Consider the following 22,929-nt stretch of genomic DNA (forward strand, 5'->3'; position numbering starts at 1 on the left):
CTAACATGAAGATAATTAGGATTCTAATATAATACTTAAATAAATGAGTCTGATGATAAATTGATGTATATATCAATATATTTCACACATTTATTAGGTTCAATCTTACTACATAACTTGACTAATAAAATAAATGAAGGCATACATGCAATTAGAAGAAAAAAATTAATACATTTATAAAATCAAGATAATTATTTATATTTAAAATGGAATAAAAAATTAGAGGATGATGAAATTACTCCATTTTTTTTAGTTGAGACACAGATTGCATTGTGTTTTTATTGATTTTAGAATATATAGAAAAACATTTCCTCATGATTATACGACTTTTAGAGGATATTAAGGTCGTCCATACTCTGCAAAAAAATATTAGTAACATCATAATATCTCTTAAAGAATAATTTTAGGAACTGGAATCAGTATCTTCTAGTTTTCTAATCTTCTTTTAATGAATTTATTTCTTCTGTTTCACTTTCAATATGAACATGGCTCATTACAATATAAGATGGATGAACATGATATGATCATGATTTTTTTTCTAACTCAATAATTAATATTTAAATAAATAAATTGTGGCTTTTGCATTTATAATTTAATTTACAATAAAAATATTTAAAGTATTTATATTTATTTTGAAATCGTAATAAAAACAATATAGTTTTCATTTTTTTAATATTTAAAATTTAAATACTAAATACTTTCTAAATTATTCAAATGAATACTAAATATAAAAAAGTATTTCGTATTATACAAATATTCGCGATACTGCCCAACCCTGAACACACCTGGCATAAAAATATAGGTAATATTACTAACACTAAATTGATCGAGATCGAAGATAAGAAAATTAACCATTAAATTATTATTTTGTTGCCTGCCTTATATACCTTATTAATATCAATTAATAATTAACATGTTTCTGTAATGATTTATATATTCTTATCCCCGTTTTCTCCCGAAAAAAACAACGAATAAACATGATAGTTCGCACATCGATCAGATGACTTGGAAATTTTTGACACCAAATTTACAAATTTAAATAAGTACAATAGTCTTTGCCGTTCCCCAGATGACAAGAAATTGTTTAACGATGATCCTACATTTATTCACTACAATGGTTCTAATGGCGCTTCAAGTAATTATGAAAATTTTTTTTTAATATTAACAAGGCCATTGCTTACTATTGAAAATAACTTAACAGCTCATTTTAACTTGATAAATTAGTATTGGCGCTTTTTTTTAAAAAAAATATAGATATTAGTAGAACTACCTATACTATTTTTTTGAAATTATTAAGACACTGAATTACTTATATCATTAAAGTATTTTTAACAACAAGCATTTTAAAAAGAAGTATTATAATTAGACCTGTGTGCTGATGTATTAATAGACGGCGGCGGTATTTTTAATTTTTCCATCGGCGGCAGCTGTGCGATATTTATTAAAAAAAATTTTTTTAATGAAATTAATTTTTAAATCAATGTATTACATTTTTTTAAATTTATTTGGGCGCTCATTTCTAACACATTGTTAATATATAATTCATTTCTTAAATTATTTCTTGTCACTCCATTTAAATTTATGTATTTTCTCATTCTCAGAAATAAACTAAGGAATTTCATTTTTACTCAGATCAGAGTTACATAAACAACACATAAAATATTCTATTGATTTTTAATATAACAATTAAAATATAAATTTGGAATGCAAGCATGTATTATTTTATTAAATGGAAAACGTCTTCAATACTACCAATCTCATAATATGGTTTCTCTAGTATGCTTTTATATAACATTGCTAGTTGCCAGGGTAAAATATTTAAAATTAAGATTTTAATATAAATGATGATGAATAAATGTGATATAATTTCGACGCTTGAAATGAACGAGCGCCTTTATATATAAATAAACATCATCTAGTACACCCCGGCTAATGGTTGTCCTATTAGGCAATTCTGACGAACAATCAATTATCTTATATTTCTATTTTTTTAGGAAATATATTTTTTTAATATTCATTTTATTTTTGAAACCTTTAGAAAATCAGTCATCTCTTTATTGTTTATAGAATCATGGCATTAAATCTAACCAGCACATCAAAACATAATTTCGCCCTATTAGATTTCATGTTAATTTCAAAAAACATCAAAATAATTAGAGCTGGAATGAATCAAATTAAAAATTTGATTTAGTTTTGAACTTTCAAAATAATATTTTGCATAATTATTTTAATAGATTATATATTAAGTTTATAGATTTCAAAATAGAGCTGACAATAAACAAACTAAAAATTCAGTTGTTTTGAACTTTTCAAAACAAAGCTTAATAAAATTAATTTAACAAACCAGTTAATTGTTGCTACATCTTGGTGTTAGCCTTAAAATTTTTAGACTTTGAATGGATTTATTTTTAATTTTTTTTATATTTTATGAACAATAACTAAGTGTCGATAAAGGTTACTTGTATTTATATTATTGCTAAAATTTTATTTCATGCGAATCTTCCTCATCTTTTCCCCCCAATTTTAAGCAAGGTCAATAAATATAATCAGGCATTATTGTGCTTTTCTTATTTTCATTCTTCAAAATAAGATTTCCAAAGATTATTAGAGAGTTGTTATTTCATAATTGTATATTTACAGTATAGCGAATAGAAAATAAACAATGGTATAATTAGCGTAATAATAGGTATTTATGTAAATAAATATTAGGGGGGTGGTTTAAAACGTGCAAGTCCATAAAAATAATTCATATGTATTGTTTGTGGAAATGAAATATGATGTAGGAATGACTATTATATATAGCAATAGAATACAAATCATATTTGAATATTATTAATGTTAATAATATTCAAATTTAAATAATAATAATTTAATATATAAATATAATTAAACAGCATTCTAAAAATTATACACGCCGCGCCGCCGCCATAAAAAATTCGGTGATGAACCAGCTAGCGTCATCTCATTTGGCGGCTGTTCCGGCGTGAATAAAATTTCCGGTGGCGCACAAATCTAATTATAATATATCTCATGTTAGCCATAATAAGATTGTTAATTTATTATAATAAATTTTTTTTTTCATGGGATGGCCCATTTATATTTTTAAAAAAATAAATAACATAGCGCCCCTTTTCTATCTAATTAATATTTTAAAAAAGGATAGTGTTTTTTTAAATAGTTACTATGGCTCTAAAATATTTTTATAACATTGGCATGAGGTACAGTTTTTTTGAATTTCTAATTGTTTAAATTTTTTAGGGGATTGTTTATTTATATTCATCTTTATAAAAATAAATATTCAAAGCCAATTTTTTTTTCTTCAAATTATATTTGTTTAGCTCCCACCTGCATCGAATCAGATACCGACCATTTACTCCCTTTCGATTCTCCACCTCGTTTCCTGTCTCAGAATTTTTTCGACGAAGGCAGGTATAGTATGAATGAAGGCTTAAATTTAATAGAAGGTCCAAAAGAGTTTTTATTTCATTACAATAACGACGAGAATATGGATATGTTTGAAGAAACTAGTATTTTGGATGATTTGATATGAAATTTTACAAACACAAAATTATAGGTCACCCCCCCCCCCCCTTCCCCCATTTAAATGGTATTTATAATTCTTTCGATTTTTATCAAAAATTATTTACCGTCCCATTTTTTCTTTAAATTTAAAATAATTTTTCACCATTTTTTTTTTGAACTCATGCCACTTATAAAATTTATATGAATGAGGAAATTTAAATCATTGAACTTTTTTTTATTGATGGTTTTTGAACCTAAATGCAATAGTTCATTTTTCTTGAACTAATATACTAATCTCAATTAATATATCAATATTTAAAATATATTATATATTTATTATAGATTTAAGAAAATTTATTATATTTTTCAATGAATTTTTAATGGCATAGGAAAAAATATATCGCACAATATAAATATATATGTTTAATTCAATCCTATGATGATTTTAAAACGCAACAAATTGCTCATATTTTTCTTTTGTTACAACACTGCCCCCTCTTGAAATCTTTTATATTATCTATTCCCTTGATAGATAAGCCTATTTTTTTTATAAAAAGCTTTATGAATGAAAATTTTCAAAAGATATCAAGATCTACCATACTAATTAAGACAATTGTATATAATGACTGGTGAAATGATAAACAAATTTCGATTATTCATTTTAAAAGACTTTCCTCGTTGAATTAAATTATGCATCCTTACCTCATAAATGCTATCTTGAAAATTTAATATCTTTAGCAACTATTAAATTTGTTATCGTCATTATTATATATATAAATCAGTCACTTTAACAATTATTATATTATTATAAATAACAAATTTTACATTTTTTTTATTAACCAATAAATTTTTTGTAATGAAATAAGTTTTAATGTAATAATAATATAATTTTGATTTGGCTTGATATTCCATTTTCCAGGATTTGAAAAAAGGATAAGAATTCAAACTACTACATCTTATTACGCATAAAGTTTTATAGTCACAGATCACTAAAATATAAATATATCGTTAGAGCTCGAGATCTAGACCGAATGCAATTATTATTTTATTATTATTCAAAATAAAACAAAAATAAGAATTTTTTTTCAATGTATTAGTTTGGGACGTACTCTTAATTCTAAAAATAATACATATAAAAGCAAAAACAAAAATGACTTAATATTAAAAAACTTGGGTTGTTTTATCCTTGGAATTAGAGGTGGGCGCGGGCCTAATTTTTTTTCACCGCTCACAATGGCAATAAAATAAAATTCACGCCCATTCATGCTAACCATTAAAAAATTTTTGGCCCAACCCGCTCGCTCACGAAAGGCAATATTTTGATTCACGCCCGAAAATTCACGGTGTTTTTAAATTTTTCAAAACTATTGCTATTGTTTTACACTTTTTTGAATTTATTCTATTTATTTCATTAATTTCATAATCCATGTTAATAACAAAAAATAAATATAATCTATAAATCAAAATTTTTATTTAGAAAAAGATGAATATCCATCTTTTTTTATTTCAATTGTGTACGCCTTTCCTCTAATAAGAGATTGGCTACAGAAAATAACCTTTCACTAGAAGCCAAACTTGCCGGGGCTGACAAAATATGCTCGCTAATTTTCTCAAAAAAGGAAATGAATATTCCTGCTTTCAAAACTTCAAAATATTGTCTTGTTATTTGTCTTATGAGCTATGAATCTTTTAAGGTCATCCTTACAGCTTTCATCTGTAGATGTTGATGCTTCATCAGAATCATCTAGAAATTTTCTATTAGAATATACGGCCTTTTATGAGGATAAATTAGGAAAGTAATATGATAATTGGCATTGACCATTTAGAATATTCGGTTTTTCATGAGTTTAGAATAAATAGGAAAATAAATGATAGTTGGCATAAACTTAGGCATATCTTAGCATTTTTAAGGTTGTTTTATATACACCATCCTTTTCTTCTATTAAAAACTTAAGACTTTTGAAATTCGGATCTAGAATCAAGCCTATCTTAGTATAGTGGCTGCATAATAAATCATTCCTTTAAAAGAAATCTTTTTCTGTTTTTTAAGGTTTTAATTATTATTATTGTATCACGTTCAGAAGGTTAACGAAATTTTACTAATTTTTGTTTCCATAGATAAGCTTCATTTATTGTTCGACGAGAATCTGTGCTCAGATTATCCGAGAATTGTTTAAATATTGATAAAAATTTATCTAACTCGAGTATGATGTTGATATCAATTGTGGCTAATCTATTTAATTCTTGCTTGCTAAACAAGTACACCTGTATTTCAGAATATGATTTTAAGAGACTCTGTATCATGCTATATACAGAGTTTCGTTATTACAACTTGTTCAAGGGTTTGGTTTAGCTTGCTATTAGCTGTAGATTCTTTGAAATATTGTACTATTTTTCTTTTCATCATTTACATTTAAGGCTATTTCAGTTAAACGTCAAAAATATAATGCATAATATTGTTTTGTATATGGCATATACATGCAGCGTTTCGTTAACTTTGAATGCACTTATATTTGCTCCGTTATCAGTCACACAACTTTACATTTATTTAAATAATTTTCTACTTCTGGGTATTCTTCTAAATTTGAATTGACTACACTTTTATGTTTTGATTTCCCTTGTGGCCAAAACAAATGTTTTTAATTCAAAATCCTTAATGATAATATGTCCTGTAATTAGGGGTGGGACCAATACCAATATAATATTGGTTTACAATACCAATACCAATATAAACCAATATGTATTTAAATATTGGTATTGCTTTTACAACCAATACCAATTACCTAAATATATTGGTTTTGATATATTGTTTAAATACAATTTTAACCAATACCAATACCAATATTAAAAATAACATAATTATTTGGGTTTATCGTGGATAATTATATCGTGGTATTTTTTTTACTTTCATTGCAAAAACTGATTACATCTGTTATTTCTTCCAAATACTACTGTGATATCAATATTTCTGTTATTTATAATTATAGTTTATTTTTATTATGGAAGTAAATTTTTTACATGATATCTATCAATTTTATCTATTTATTTAGGATATTATAATAAATGAAGACCAAATAGAGTTAATAAATATAGATGCTGTTGGTACTAATAATAATAGCGATAAGGAACAAGAAGAATTTATCTAATAAAAGACGAAATTCAGCAAAAATCTGGGAATTTTATACTAATTGTGATAATAAAAAAAAGGCAATTTGTAATAAATGTAAAAAAAAATATCACTTCCCAATTTTGGAACCTCAGGATTATGGACACATCTTAAATCCATCCAGTGACCCCTACAACGGGGGGGGGTCCGAAGCAAGCTTCTATAAATTTCTATGGGGGTACTTTTTTTTTTTTAAATTTTTTATTTTAAAAATTTTTATGGTCGATGTTTAGCAAATTAGTTTGTTATCCGATATTTCTTATCATAAAATTATTTTTCCACTTTCAAGATTTGGCGCAAAATTAAAATTTTATCAAAGGGAATAGTAAAAATTTAAATATTAAATCTTATATATAATCATTTATAATTTTTAGATCATTGTCAAAATATGCCCAAAAATATTAACCAAAAAAAATATAAATGCTTGATTAAAAATTGTACATATCATAATATAAGAGATGATAAATGGACAGATCATATTAGAAAAAGACATATGGGCTTAATTTTCACGATATAAAGAAAAGCTTTGAAATAGTGGCTTTTAAGAATATTTCTCAAAATTGGACAAATATCAAAATAATTTTTTTTATTAAATAAGAAGTGAGAAAAAAATTAAGGGATTAAAATCTAAATTATATTCAAATCTGTTATCATATAATAACATAAATATTCTTATTGAAACCATGAAAAATATGGTTATAAAAAAAATTCAAAAGGAGATTGAATTCAACAGGTGCTATTCAATTATAGTTGATGGCACATATGATGTATCGAAATCAGAAGCAATAGCTTTGATAGTGAGATATGTTAAAAATAGCGAGACACCTAAGCCCGTTGAAAGGCTGATAGACATTTATTGTACGGGAAATACAACGGGCCTCGATATTAAAGAGAATATAATATCCAAGCCTGGCTCCATGAATCTACCCCTCGAATTCCTAGTGGGGCAAAGCTATGATGGCGCCTCAAACATGAGTGGAAGAATTAATGGAGTGCAGGCTTTGATTAGAGCGGAGGCGCCAAAGGCAGCTTTTATTTGGTGCTATTGTCATCGATTAAATTTAATAGTTGTTCAATTATGCCAATCAGTAAAAGAGCTGCCAAATGTCTTGGGAATATTAGACGAAATTTACGTATATTTTAATGGTGTTAAAAGATATGAAGTGCTCAAAACATGTCAGAGTGATTTACTGACAAAATCACATAGATTTTTACGCATCAAGAATACCACTCGGTAATATTATCTTAATTGCTTCGATATATAATGTTTATTTTATATTTATAGAAGCTGGCTAACATCATATAAGGCGATTGTAAATTTTTTCCTATTTTATGATGCTTTGAGGGCAGCTTTGGCAAATTTAAAGGATTCTGAAGATCCTGCCACTTCCACTATGGCTAGTGCTATAGTCTATAGAATAGAAAAATTTGATTTTATTTTATCACTATGTGTTTTGGATAAAATATTGTTGATAACTAGCTTGGCTTGTACAAAATTGCAAACCATTTCGAAGGATATAGGGTTTGCAATAAATCAAATTCAATTGGCAAAAGATTGCCTGATTAATATGAGAAGTATAATTTAAATTATTATCTTTTATTATTTTATAATCCTAAAATAGATAATAACACTGAATTTTTGGATGTCTTTTCAAAGGCCCAAGATTTTATGAAGAAGAGAAATTTACCTTTTGATTTTGAAAGTTCAAGACTTCAAACATTACAATCCAAAAAGGAGAGGTATATATATACTTTCATCATTAAATATAATATTTTATTTTAGCTTTAAAATCAGTGTGTTTTATGTTGCACTTGATTTAATTATTATGCAGTTTAGTGAAAGATTTAACGATGAATCGATAAAATTTTTGAGTCAAACATCATTTTTTACCCCAAAGGGAATGGCGGAAAAGGCAATTGTTAAAGATGATATCAAGGATATCTGTGAATTTTATCAATTAAATACAAGTCAAGTTTTTGAGGAAATGTTGATGTTTAGAAATATTTATAAAATGGCTAAAACGGGGGACGTAATTATTACTCGTGACCTAGAGGTTAAAGAAGATTTGTCAGATTCTGAGAATTGTAAATTTATTTAATTAAAATATTTTTACTAATACATTATTTAGCTTCTTCTGATGATGATAATAATTTTGAGATGAATGATTAAGACTGGAGAAACTATTCATTTATTTTACCTTATCGTCTGCTTATAAATTTTTCTGCTTTCCCAAATTTAACAATTTTATATAAATATTTATTAACTATTCTTACTACATCATGTACTGCCGAAAGGGTCATGAGTAAAATTAAACTAATTAAAACAAGACTTCGTAGTGTCATGAAAGATCCATTTCTTAATAATTTAACCATTTTATCAATGGAAAATAATTTATTTAAACAATTAAATATTGATGAAATTATAAATTCTTTTGCTTTCTCTTCCCCTAATTTATCTAAATTATTAATTTAAAAATAATATTTTTAAAGCATATATTTTTTACATTATATTTATATTATAATAAATATTGATGCAATAAAAATTATTTTTGAAATTTATTGGTGTCAAAAAATAATTTACAATGGGGGGGGGGGTACTTTAGGGGGGTATTCTGCTTCTATCCCTCAAAAAGTGTAGGGGTCACTGAATCCATCCACCCAACATTATATAAGAAATGTGAGCAAATAAATATTGGCAGTAAAAAAATTAAGACAATAAAATCATTTTTACTTAATAATATAAATCATAAAGCTAATTTAAATAATTTAATTATAAACTTTTTCATTCAAAATAATTTAGCCTTTTCAATAGTTGAGTATATCACTTTTAAAAATTTAATAGCATATTGTAACCCTTCACTAACTTTAGTTTCTAGAAAAACACTAGAAATAGAAATTATGAAACATTATCATAGTTCTTTTATCAATTTAAAATCTGTACTTTCTAACATTACATCTAAATTTTCCTTAACAATGGACATTTGGTCCTCTCCAAATAAAATACCCTTTATGGGCATAACAATTCATTATATTGATAATGATTTTAAATTAAATAATTATTTATTAGATTTTATTCCTTTTAAATCAGCACATAATTCTATTAATATTTTTAATTCTGTATTAAAAGTAAAATTTAAAATTGATTTTTTTTTGCATTACATTAGACAATGCAAGTAATAATTTAAAATTTTAAAACAAAAAGATAATTTTGATAATGTGTGCTAATGCTTTTGCCATATTATACATTTGGCTGTCATGGCTGCATTGGAACCCTTAAATACAACTTTAAAAAAAATAAGAAATTTTTAAAAAATTTTTAAACTTTCTATATCTAAATTTAATAAACTCGAAAAAATATATCTTGAAAAAATCCACACTTAAAATTTCCTCACCCAATTTTGGATATACCAACACGTTGGAATTCAACATACCAAATGCTTGAAAGAGCAATATTGCTCAAACCATATTTGACAACATATACCAATCATTTACAAAATACCAATCAAGAAAATTATATTAGTGCCTTAGCCTGGAATAATATAGAAATATACCAAGAATTTCTGGAACCATTTAATTTTGCTACAGAGATGGCCTCATGTGCTAATACTCCAACAATTTCAACAATTATTCCTTTATATTCCAGTATTTTTGAGCATGTGGAGAGTTATAATAATAATCCTAATGCTATTTTAAAGACAGCTTCTTTAGCTGCCTTAACAAAACTTAATAAATACTAATTATAATAAACACCTCTTTATTATTTCAACAATGATTGACCCAAGATTTAAACTATCAAGTCATTTATTAAAGCATAATAATATGGAAACTCTTATTGGATATCTTACTAATGAATACAATATTTATAAAATAAATAATAACAATTCAGCGGAACTTACAAATGAAGCACAAAATAACAAAAAATTGTCCTTTTATGACAAAATTTATCAGGCGAAACCTCATAATAATAACAACTTAGAAATAAGTAAATACGTAGATGAAGCCACAATTTCCAATGATACAAATCCATTAGATTGGTGGAAATTAAATAAAAATAGATATCCAGTATTATCAAAAATTGCCAGAGATTATCTAGCTATTCCGGCCACCTCATCTAGCTCTGAAAAGGCTTTTTCAGAAGGACGGTATGTTATAACAGACCAACGTTGTTCACTAGATGAGCATACTATACAAGCTTGCCTGTGCCTAAAAAGTTGGATGCGCATACAAGATTTTTCTTAAATACATAAAATTATTTCCTCTTCTTATATTAAAATTATATCATTCTTTTGCATTATATTTTGTATAAATAGACAGTTATGTTACATTTTTAGTTTACTTATTTTGCTATGTTCTTTGTGATAAATAAAATGGTTCAAAATCAATACGTTTATTATTGTTGATACAAAAAATACATGATTAAATCAAAATTTTTTATATTCACATCACCTAATAAATTCCTAGTTTAAAAAAAGAATTTGAATTCAGTAAAATTTTGAGAGTTGGTTCTTAGCCCTGATTTTATGGTATCATGATTTTTTTTTCCCATGTTTATTTAAAATTAGAAATTAAGGGTTTTATAATCACTATTTCTATTCTTTTAATTAGTAATTTGAATTTAAACCAATACCAATATAAACCAATAGTTACCAATATAAACCAATAGCAATACCAATACAAGAAATAGAAAATATTGTTTAAACCAATACCAATATTTTAGACCCAATACCAATACAATATTTTGTTAATATTGGGTTTTTACTATTGGTTCCCAGCCCTACCTGTAATGGTTAAAAAAACTTCGATTTTTATAGTCATCCTTCCAAAAATCAGTGTTATTGACAAGTAATTATTATGGATCATGCTTTTAATCTTAATTTCATCGTATATTTTTGGAGCTATAGTATTCTTAAGAATTTTCCGGCTCACAATATCTTTTATATTTTGTTGTCCGTATATAACACTAACATTTATTAACTCTTGGCCTAGCTTGTAAAATCCTTATTTTCTGTTGCATCTAAAGATAGAAGATCTTTACAAATAAAATATAACTGACTTTTCTGTAAAATGTTTAAGCAAAATTTAACAAAAAGTCTCGCGATAAAACACTTAAACAAAAAGAAAATAGAACTAACGGTATGATACCGGATGTTGTTTATAAAATGCGGAAGATTTATTCTCTTCAAAAATTATTCTTTTTTAAAAAAAGAACTATTAAATTAGAAAATATATATTATAATTATAAAATTGCATATTTATAATTTTTAAAATATTTAAAAATTAAAATTTCCGTGATTCACGGGAAATTTATGTTCACGCCCGGGAAAAATTTTAGGAAGGCCCGTCACGCCCAATCACGTCTAATAATTTAAAATTTATCCACTCACGCCATAACACGCTGGGTAACGCGTAATTTCACGGCCCGCGCCTACCTCTACTTGGAACTATAAACTATATTTAAGCTTTTAATCTTTTCCGATTATCTAAAAGTTTTCTATTTTGTTTTACGATCTTGTTAAAGCTCCTTCATACATTTTCTTTCAAAATAGTATTTTGTCTGTAGAGCGCGATAGAGTTGAAATATAGTTCTAGTAGCACAATTAGGACACAATAGATTTGGTATATGCGTTGAGTCATAACAATGGAAAGGGGGGGGGATAATTATATACACGTGGGCGCTTGTTAAATACAAGCATAATTGATGGAGACCAAATTCAATTATGTAATTCTCCCCTTACTAATCAATTGGTGCCGTCCTGCATACAGCTGCGAAGATGATATTAATATTTTTGGTTTATCATTTACTTTATTATTCTTATCTGCTTTTGAGGTAACTATAGCATGTTATAATTTCTTTTTTAGTTTTGTTCTTTGGTTCATTTAATGCTTTTATATCAAGTAAAGTTTCTGAAGATATAGGATTTTGAGTTTCGAAGAATCAGAATCATAACACTGCATTCACAGTTAGCACAAATTCGCAGCGAAGTATACAATGAGAATTCGCATATGGTGTTTTAGCATTCATTTAAAAATAACATAAATACATAAAAGTTAAACCGAATATAAGATTAGACCTGTTCCTACTTAGTGGAATAGAGGACATCTTTTTTTATGTATTTAAATAAGGCATTAAAGTGAGTTTAATTAATTTTTATAAAGTTATTTATATTTATTGCATAATTCATATGCAAATTATATTGTTTTTATTCCATATTTTTAATATTTAGAAAATTTTCATAATATATTTGGCCTTTTTCTAAAAAATTATAGAAATCTTTGCAAAACGAAAATTGTATTACGTACATATATTTGGTTTTATAGCTTCACGGATAATCTATTCTCATTTGTCCATTGACTGTTGATTAAAGAAAATGTTCCTTCAACTTTAGCATTATGAGCAATGAAGCTTGCTATAATTAACAGTTCACTATGTTGTTAAGGATTGGAATATCATAGAAATATTTGACCCATTCTTGATGAAGAGGAAGTTTTGCAATTCAACAAATCTCATTTTATGTGTAATAAACGATTTAAGGTTGCAAAATTGGTAGAACAATTAAAGAAACATTTTTATTTTTCAAAAAATCTATAGACTTTTTTTAAAATTTGACATGGGAACATTTTTAATTTCCATCCATTGTAAATACCAATTCAGGCGCGTAACCAATGGGGGGCCCATCGCAAATTTGACTGTTTTCATTAATATCATTTTAAGCTAATTGTTGATATGACCTATTAATACTAACCTTTAAATTGTTTTTTTGTGTTTATATAAATTGATTTTTTTTATAAATTGTGAAAATTGATTTTTTTATATAAATTATTATATTATGTAAATTAATTTTTTGTTTGTAACATGCTATATAAGCATACATTTTTAATTTTCATGAACAGATAAAGAATAAAATATATAAAAATGGAAATGGAACTGAGCCTAATTAAAGATTGTCTTTTTAAAGAGAATTGGATCATTATACCGTATGAGAAAGGAGATAATACCGGAATTACACAAAGGGCATCTTGGTGCTGGGAAAACGAAATTGTTGGCGAGAGATTACTTGTGGTGGCCTGGTCTAAACGCTGAAATAGATCAGGAGGTGAGAAACTGTGATACGTGTAATAAATATGCTGACAATCCTCACAATGTACAAAATCCATGGGAAACAGCTGTAAAAGTGTTCGAACGCGTGCACATCGACTTTGCACAGTTTGAAAGTAGCAATTTCTTGGTATGTGTTGACGCACTTAGCAAGTTTCCTATCATTAGAAGAATGAGAGATATAACTACTGAGTCTACTATTAAAGAATTATTAAAAATAATCAGTTTGTTTGGTATACCCAATATGATAGTCAGTGATAATGGTACGAATTTTACAAGTAGCTTGTTCAAAAAATTTTGTAATGATCATGGAATTGATCACATTTTCACCGCGCCTCACCACCAACAGTCCAATGGTCAGTGTGAGCGAATGATAAGATCAATGAAAATATGTATGAATAGGAATATGGAAAGTAATAATAAAATAGACTTAGATATAGCTTTAGAAAAGTTTTTATTCAATTATCGCAACGCACCAAACGCGACAACCAACAAGATACCAAGCGAAGTGATGTTCAACAGAACCATAAGAACCAGATGGGATTTAATCAAACCGCAAGAAGATAAAGTGAATGAATTTAATCGCAATTTCTCGTCAAATAGAAATATCATGAATGGTGTCAAAGTTTGGTATAAAACCTTCAAGGATAATATATGGGACAAAGGCACGGTAAAACGTAAAAATGGGAATTTAATATTTGAAGTGGATACAGGAGACAAAATTATTAGAAGACATTTAGACCAAATTAAAAAAAGGTATACTAGTAGCACACCTCTTGATGAAACGACACATTTGAAAACAAATACTGAAAATGCAATACCTTTTACTGTAAGTTTTAGAAGAAATGATGATCAAAATTTAGGAGTACAAGAACAGAGTCTTGTTAGTCAAAGACCAAGCAGGAATATAATTTTGCCCAAAAAATTCGATAATTTTATAATGAAATAAAAACTAAAAATATATATATATAAAATATTTTTCTTTTAAATAAACTTTTAATAGCAAAAGTTAATGAAATATACTAATATGACAATATAACTATCAAGAAACGTTGACTGCACGATAAGATTCACATGCAATGAGTGGAGATCATTTTTTAAAGGGTGGAATGTTGATATGACCGATTAATACTAACCTTTAAATTGTTTTTTTTGTGTTTATATAAATTGATTTATTTTATAAATTGTGAAAATTGATTTTTTTATATAAATTATTATATTAGTATGTAAATTGATTTTTTGTTTGTAACATGCTATATAAGCATGCATTTTTAGTTTTAAAATAGATGTAAAATTTTAAAATAAATTAAATAAAATTAAACTCGTAACATTCATTTATTCTTAGAAAACTTTACTTATAAAAATTTTACCCCCCCCCCCCCCCCCCTTAACCCCTTAATCAAAATTTTACAAATATTTGAATTAGTGATCTGCATCGGGCCTAATCCCGGCCCGAAATTTTTTTAAAAAAATTTTGCCGGCCCGGCCCGAACCCGAAATTTATTTTTAAAAAATTTACCGGCCCGGCCAGGCCCGAATTTATTTAAATAAGAAATTAATTTTTATAATTACTTAAAATAAATGACATATGTTATATAGCGTTTTAGTTTCAATAAATTAAATCAAAATTTTTTATTTTACATAAAAAATTCAATATAAAATTGAAAAATTTAGATATATTTAATAAAATTTCCAAGGTCCGACCCGACCCGGCCCGAAATTTTTTTAAAAATATTAGGCCCGGCCCGAACCCGATTATTTTTAATAGAATTAGGCTTCGGGCCGGGTACGGGCCGGGCCTAACTTTGCAGATCTCTAATTTGAATATCAATTTTCCAACATAAAACTTATTTTTTATAAATAAATTTTATTAAAATTTCTTTTCCTTGTGAGTACATTAACATTATTCAAAAATATTAATAAAATGGAAGAACTTTTAGTCAGAGAGATTGAAATAAAACGGTAATTTATTTTATTATTATATATAATTATTTTTTAAATTCAAAGTTATTAGTGAGTCTGAATTAATAAGTATTTTTAATAATATTTTAATTATGAATATATCTATAATTTTTTAAATATTTTTCATTTTTACTTCCATTTTGTAGAACAGAAGGAATAGAAATACAAAAGTTAAATAAGGCTGAGCATGAAAAGAAGTAATGTGTCATCAGAAGCGAAATGATTATTGAATTCAATTGATCAATCAGAGTTTATCATTGCTGCTAGTTGCATCAATAAATTATTTTCCTATAGCTCACTACTTTATAGAAATTTACAAAAACTAAATTTAGATTTGGTTCAGGTTATTGATTTGGCGGAAAATATATAAGAACAGGTAGATACAATAAGAATGAATGTAGATGAATATTTCCATAATGTTTATCTAGACGTTGAATCGAAGGCTAAATTTTATGATATAACATTAATTAAACCTCGTCTAGAACCTAGGCCATTATTGAGATGAAAATAAATATTGGCTCAACTGAAGAATATTATAAAATATCCATTTTCATCCCATTTTTAGATACTTTTTTATCGCAAATAAAAGTACGGTTTTTAGATAAAAAACAAGTCTTTGGCAATCTTCAAGTTTTATTACCCAAAGATCCTTCTTCGTTTTCTAATGCCAATATTGGTAAATAAATATTTAGCAAAATTTTATTCCTATGAGATTGATACTGAAATAAATTTAATCAGTGAATTCGAATTGTGGTATAAATATTTACTACGTTTAGCTTCTTTACCTGAGCATGCTATTGATGCACTCAATCGGTGTAAAGAAACCTTGGCTCAATTTCCTAATATTTTGAAGTTGTTTTATATTCTTGCATGTTAGCCTATTACAACATGTACGAATGAAAGGACTTTTTCCAACTTGAGATGGTTGAAAACATAATTACAAAGTACTACTTCCGAATCTCAGCTAAATGGGTTAGCTCTGATAAATATCCACAGAGATTTGGTTCCAACCAAACGAAATTCTTGATGAATTGGCAGCATTCCCACGAATATTAAAAATGACATTATAATTATAATTTTTGTATAATATTGTATTTGATAAGAGGTTAAAAAACTTGTTTTTTAAATTATTTTCTAGTCAATATTTTATATACACTACTATTAGTATTTTCAATAAAAAAATTATATTCTACCTATATTGTATGAGAATTTAAGCTGAGGCTAGTTTTTAAAGCAAATTTTGTAAAAAAATGACATTAAACTTTATTTCAACTTTACATTTATAAAAACTTTATTAAATATAATATACCTAACTTAAAATAATAAAAAAATAGTCTTGTAATATCCATAAGCACGAATTAGTAAATAATAGTTAAAAATAGAAATATAATTATTATTAAATTATGAATAATTTAATAGAATAGCTAAAATATAAGACACGGCCCAAGGCCCCCAAAAATATTTCCCTTCCTACAAGAAAATTCTGGATACGCCATTGCTCCAATTCTTCTAGAGGTTCAGATTAAAGATCAAAATATTAAATGCTACCTCAATTTTAGTTATTAATCTTTTAACATCTACTTATGTTTTTTTGTCCATTTGTAATTTGTTTCAAATATAACTCATTTTTAATCGAAAAAATTTTCATTTTTCTTTCTGTTAACAAATATTTTAATGATTTTTAATGGTTTAACATTTCAATAATTGAATTATTTTCTTGTTAAATTGATTTAATTTTTTTTATTAAATGTATATCTCAGGGAATGAGCAAATCACAGATATGTTTCATTTAAATCATTTTAAAAAAAATTCCTGATAAATGATGGATTGTTAATATAAAAAAATGGACGATTTTACTATTTCATATATTTCTAGGAAACAAGGAAATAAACAATCCATCATATTTTTGAGTGATAGAAAAATTACAAGTTCAGCGAATTCAGAATAGTAAAGGAGAATAAATAAAAAAAATTTAAATGAAAGATAATATTGACAATGGGGAAACTCTTGTCCTGAGAATGGACTCGCTGGTAATCTGTCTTGTCGTCGGTAGTATGATAATAATATTTTAGAATTTTAATAAAGTATTTTATTGTTAACTATTGAAAATAACAAATTTAATAATGTAAAACTGATTGATTTTTATAATATAAGATCTCTTTTTATATCAAAAGTAAATCAATTATTTAAATATATATATAAAATAGCGTTTTCTATATCCAATTTACATAATATAAATGTTTAATATGTCACACGATCGCCTTAAACCTTCATTATCTAAAATGAAAAAGTATATTAACTCTATAAAAAATAAATAGTTACGAATATGTAACAAATAATAACAAATAATAACAAAAAGATATAGGCAAACAGAACTTATTATGATAATTGTAAAAATCTTTTCCCGTATAATATGGAAAAAATTTTTATTTTTAGAGGGCAAATTAAAATAAAAATAGATACCTGACATATTTTTAGACATCTCAAAAAAGGACCATTATTTAATATAAAATTCTAGGTATTAATTATAAAATCTCTAGTTACATTCAAATCACTGTAATTAACCTGATGCATATTTATTTTAGATTTAGTAAATAATCGAAATAATTTATTTTAGATTAGAAAATGCTTATGAGTTGACCATATGATTTGAAGTTCCCTTATAATTGAATAGAATGGATGTAATATTGGAGTTTAAAAGAAATATACACCTAAGATATGGCTAGTTAACAATGGGTTAAAAAATGTATTTAAGGTATGGCCAGTCCATCCGGTATGATACCAGACCAAAGATCTTCCATAGAAAGTATTTTTTAAACATTATTATATAGATCTGATCTCAATTCAAGTATTTGTAAAAATAGAACTATATATAAAATTCAAATTATTTTTTATTTAAAAAAATTATATAAAATTTTATTTTCAAATTCAATGTTAAAAAAGATTACAATAAGATAAATTTTTTATTATAAACAGAGACCTGCAGGCCCGGCCCTAAACCCGGCCCGAAGCCCGCCGGGCCATTTTAAATTTTTTAAATATACCCGGGCCGGGCCTAAAAAAGTTTTTTAAACACATCCGGGCCGGGCCTAAATATTTTTTTTTAAAATATGTCCGGGCCGGGCCTAAGATTGTTAAACCCGGGCCGGGCCTTAATATTTTTTATAAAAATTTTTACATTATGAGTTAATGGTTATAAGATTATATTATATTATAGTTATGATTAATATAATATTGGGTGATGATTAACACTACCTAACACCCACAGATCGATCTAATTATTAATTTCCTGCAAATTTATTCAAAGTATTAATATATTTTTTTATAATTCATATCTAAATTTTTACAACATATTTTACCAAAACAATCAAATAAAGAAATATCTTAAATAAGCCCCCAATATTCAAGTATTATTAATATATTTTTTTATAATTCATATCTAAATTTTTAGAATATATTTTACCAAAACAATCATATAAGGGATATCACTTCTTGAAGTTTATAATACCTTTCAAAGCGAAAAAGGAGAAATAAAATTGATTTTACTTAATATAAAGCATTTTTTAATTGAAAAATTTGTTTTACACAAATATCATTTTATTTCTCTTTTTCTCTGTCCCAAATTCAAGCAATTACGTATGTAGTCAGGGACAGATCGCAAGATGACGGAAAACTATATAAAAGATTATATTAAATTACAAGAGGCTCAGGAAGTAAATGAAATACCATCGACCAGTCAAATTACGACTGTTGTTAAACAAACTGAATCGTTTTATGACCGATGGTAATTCTGGTAATATGTCAATACCCGATGATGAATATTATACATAAATAAAAAAATAGATGAAACATTTAAGGTGGATAATTTGTTAGAGTGGTGGGCGGCTCATCAAAGCGAATTTTCAATTTTAGCAAAATTGGCAATTCCTGCTTCAAGTGCAAGCTGTGAGCGGAATTTTTCCACTACTGGGAGAATTCTTGAAGAAAGAAGAAGTAATCTTCAACCTGAAAAGGTAGATATGCTTCTCTTTCTTCATGATAATTTGTGAATTTTTAATATCTTTCTTGAGTATAGGGTTTCGTCAATCATGCTGGTTTTTTACTTTGCAAACTGTCAAATATTTATTGCATTTATTATATTTACCTTGAGTCATGAAAGTTTTTAATCCAACATTTTTCATTATTTTTTTTTACAATATTATATAATACAATTATCTTCTTTTGTTAAAAATTTATATTATAAAATAAATTATATTAATATATTGTGCAATTAGATTATATTTTCAAAATACTATTTATTATACATGCATTTTTATAAATAGCTATTTATTTTTATTTTATAAATTAAACAGTAAATTAAATACAATATATTATATTCTCAAAATATTTTCCATTTTTATAAATTAAATATTTAGTTTTATTTTTTTTAAATGCAATATAAAATATAGTATATGCTCAAAATATTATTACCATTTTTATGAATATTAGTTTTATTTTTATAAATGCAATAATATTATATGCTCAAAATATCTATTTTTATAAATAACAGTTTTATAATTTTTATAAATTCAATATAATATTCTCAAAATATTAGCTTTTTACATGTATTTTTTAAATAATAAGCGATAATACTTGATGAAAAATATGGTAAAATACATAGGTGAATTTTTGTATATACCAGGTCGAATATAATTTTAAAAAATTCCGAGCCGGGCCGTGCAAATGGTACCTCTACAGGTCTCTGATAAATATTAACATACCATATTGTAATTAATTTTTTTAAACTAACATAATTATATAACTCAAGTATTTTATATCACCCCTGGTTTTTCAGCAAAATCGATCTTTCTAACTAAGTATACAGATGGGATTGATAATTAAAATTTTATATTTGTTCTAACTATCGAAAATCTTATCCATCTTGATAATTTAAGAGATTTATTGAGGGCCAGAAAATTTGTTAAAATGGCTGGATTTTTTAAGAATGTTTAAACAGATTTCAACTGTATACTGTAATGATAAATTATTATTTCTCTTTGTATATGACCCTTTTTATGAGATCTAAACTTTTAAATGATATAACTAAAAGTTTCTACATCAGAAGTAATACTTCATCTTCCTTTTAATAAATTAAATATAATATATTTATAAACAAATTAAATCATTTGTAGATGTTAATATTATAATCCATCTAAACATCATTCATCGTCCCAACACCCCATTTTTACTAGCAATAAAATAACTTCTAAAAGAAAATATGTTAACCCCCTCCCCTGAATGAATAAACTTTTCAAAATATTCACAATCTGGGTTACGATTATGCACTTTTCAAGGATGCCATTATATTAATTCACAGATGAGTCATATAATCCCAATTTAAACTTTATAATTATTGTGCAGGTAATTCATCTTAAAAAATCAATAATTTCTATAAAAATAATTTCAATGACTATTAATCAAAGAATAATTTTTCATCCTTCGTATTAGATACGACCGAATAATTCTTTTTAGGTATCGATACATTATTTAAATTGAAAAAATCGAATATGAAAAATTATTCGTTGAATAATAGTCGTTTTTTATTCGATCGAATTTTTCCACATCTATTCCATTTTTCACCTTTTAAATATTTTGGAAGAATCTTTTTTAAAATTCGAATAAATTTTCTACGAGTACGAATAATGTAATTATTTGATTCGTATTTTTCTATGTATACTTTTATCAATCATTCAGTACTCCAACAATTTCATTCATTCTTCATTTGCTAGCATTATTACACAAACCGAATATTTCTTATATATTTTGATTTGAACAAATGAACCGAAATAGGGGAGACCGGGGATAGTGTGTTCCCGGGGTAGGTATTTCTTTCTCTAATAATTTAAAAATTAATAAAGTTTAAGTTTTGAAATTTAAGCCAAGTATGTATTTTAATAAGGTGCTTAAGTAGGCCCAAAAATGTTTCGGATAAAATTGCTCATGAAAAATTTTAAATGCAAATTTAAATTTCAACATACCCAAAGTAACTTTTTAAAATTTTACATTTTCACTAATAACTATTTTTATAAACGTTGATTGGACTTAATATTAATTCTAAATGATAAAGAAATATATATTTTATAAAAATATTGACACAATTTATGGTAATTTAATATCTCAAAATTATATTTTAAATCCAGTGTGAAGACATGGGGCAGGTTTTGGCGGGGTGCGATTGACTTATTTTTTGTAATTATATGACAGATTTAAGTGACAACAGTATTTCCGGGTGATATATGTGATATAGATGAACCATTAAATTTAACATATTTGACAATTTATTTATATTTATTTACTTAGAATCAACACTTTTATATAATTTTTTTTTTTAAATCTAAATAAAGAATGCCATGACATGTAACGGGAAAAGATAATAGCTATACCGGGTGTTTTTCATAAAATTTAAATTTTCATATTTTTTAAATTTAGCATTAATTTAAAACTAAATGATTTTTTTCTTAAATATTAATTTCTACCGTAGAGATATATGTAAAGAATAAAATTACGTTTAAACATTTTAGAAAAATTGCTTTGTCTATTTATTATAGCACTTCAATTTTTTATGGACGATATAACCCCGGTCTCCCCTAATGACAGCCCATAGCTGTTAGAACGTCAGAGACTTTTAAAATACGTTTTAAAATCTTGAGTCATTTATTTATTATAAATTTTGAAATTGGCCGATAATTCTCTGAAGGCCTTTCAGTCAATAAAACTCTTCTTTCTCAAATTTTTAAAAAATTTCAAAAATCACGGGGAACTAGAACAAGGGGGTTAGCTACCCTCCCTCTTATGACCTTGTTTATCCATAGACATATCAGATTTTTAATCCATCTTAGTGGGAATAAAATTTTAACTCTTATTAGAAACACCAATTAAATTTTATTTTCTCGGCCTAAGCTTCCAGTTACTTATCTATTCTAAGTTCAAGTTTTACAAGATGATCGAGTTATAATCGGCAAAAATTAAAATTTATAAATTCTTTTCCTCTTCATATTAACATAGAAAGTTATAAATTTTTTTCATAAAAAAAGATCACCTAATTTTCAAAAAAAATAATTATCACCTAATTAATTAAAATTATTTAATAAATAAAAAGTCGAGTTCTTACGACTTGCGACTAGAGTTGTAGTAGTAAAAAAAC

At 25.9% G+C, this 22,929-nt stretch overlaps 1 protein-coding gene and 1 long non-coding RNA gene across 5 annotated transcripts in view; both read left to right on the plus strand.

The window, feature by feature from the left end:
• LOC135923690 (uncharacterized) overlaps positions 1 to 4,169 on the plus strand; it is a 57,211-nt gene extending 53,042 nt beyond the window's left edge. For 3 of the 4 annotated variants that reach the window (XM_065458578.1, XM_065458581.1, XM_065458579.1), the window contains exons 16-17: positions 985 to 1,135; positions 3,339 to 4,168. In XM_065458578.1, the coding sequence (XP_065314650.1) occupies positions 985 to 1,135; positions 3,339 to 3,550 (363 nt within the window). In that variant the 3' untranslated portion in view covers positions 3,551 to 4,168. Of the gene's footprint in view, positions 1 to 984; positions 1,136 to 3,338 lie in introns of all 4 variants that reach the window. The other variant, XM_065458582.1, reaches the window with a different exon arrangement.
• Positions 4,170 to 8,394: 4,225 nt separating this feature from the next.
• On the plus strand, positions 8,395 to 9,182 carry LOC135924864 (uncharacterized). Its single transcript, XR_010571427.1, has 3 exons — positions 8,395 to 8,428; positions 8,521 to 8,773; positions 8,818 to 9,182. It is a non-coding gene; the product is annotated as an uncharacterized LOC135924864 (long non-coding RNA).
• The last annotated feature ends 13,747 nt before the right edge of the window (positions 9,183 to 22,929 follow it).

The sequence above is a fragment of the Gordionus sp. m RMFG-2023 genome, chromosome 2 (genome assembly GCF_954871325.1).
Source record: "Gordionus sp. m RMFG-2023 chromosome 2, tfGorSpeb1-WG-v2, whole genome shotgun sequence".
Lineage (NCBI taxonomy): Eukaryota > Metazoa > Nematomorpha > Gordioida > Chordodea > Parachordodidae > Gordionus > Gordionus sp. m RMFG-2023.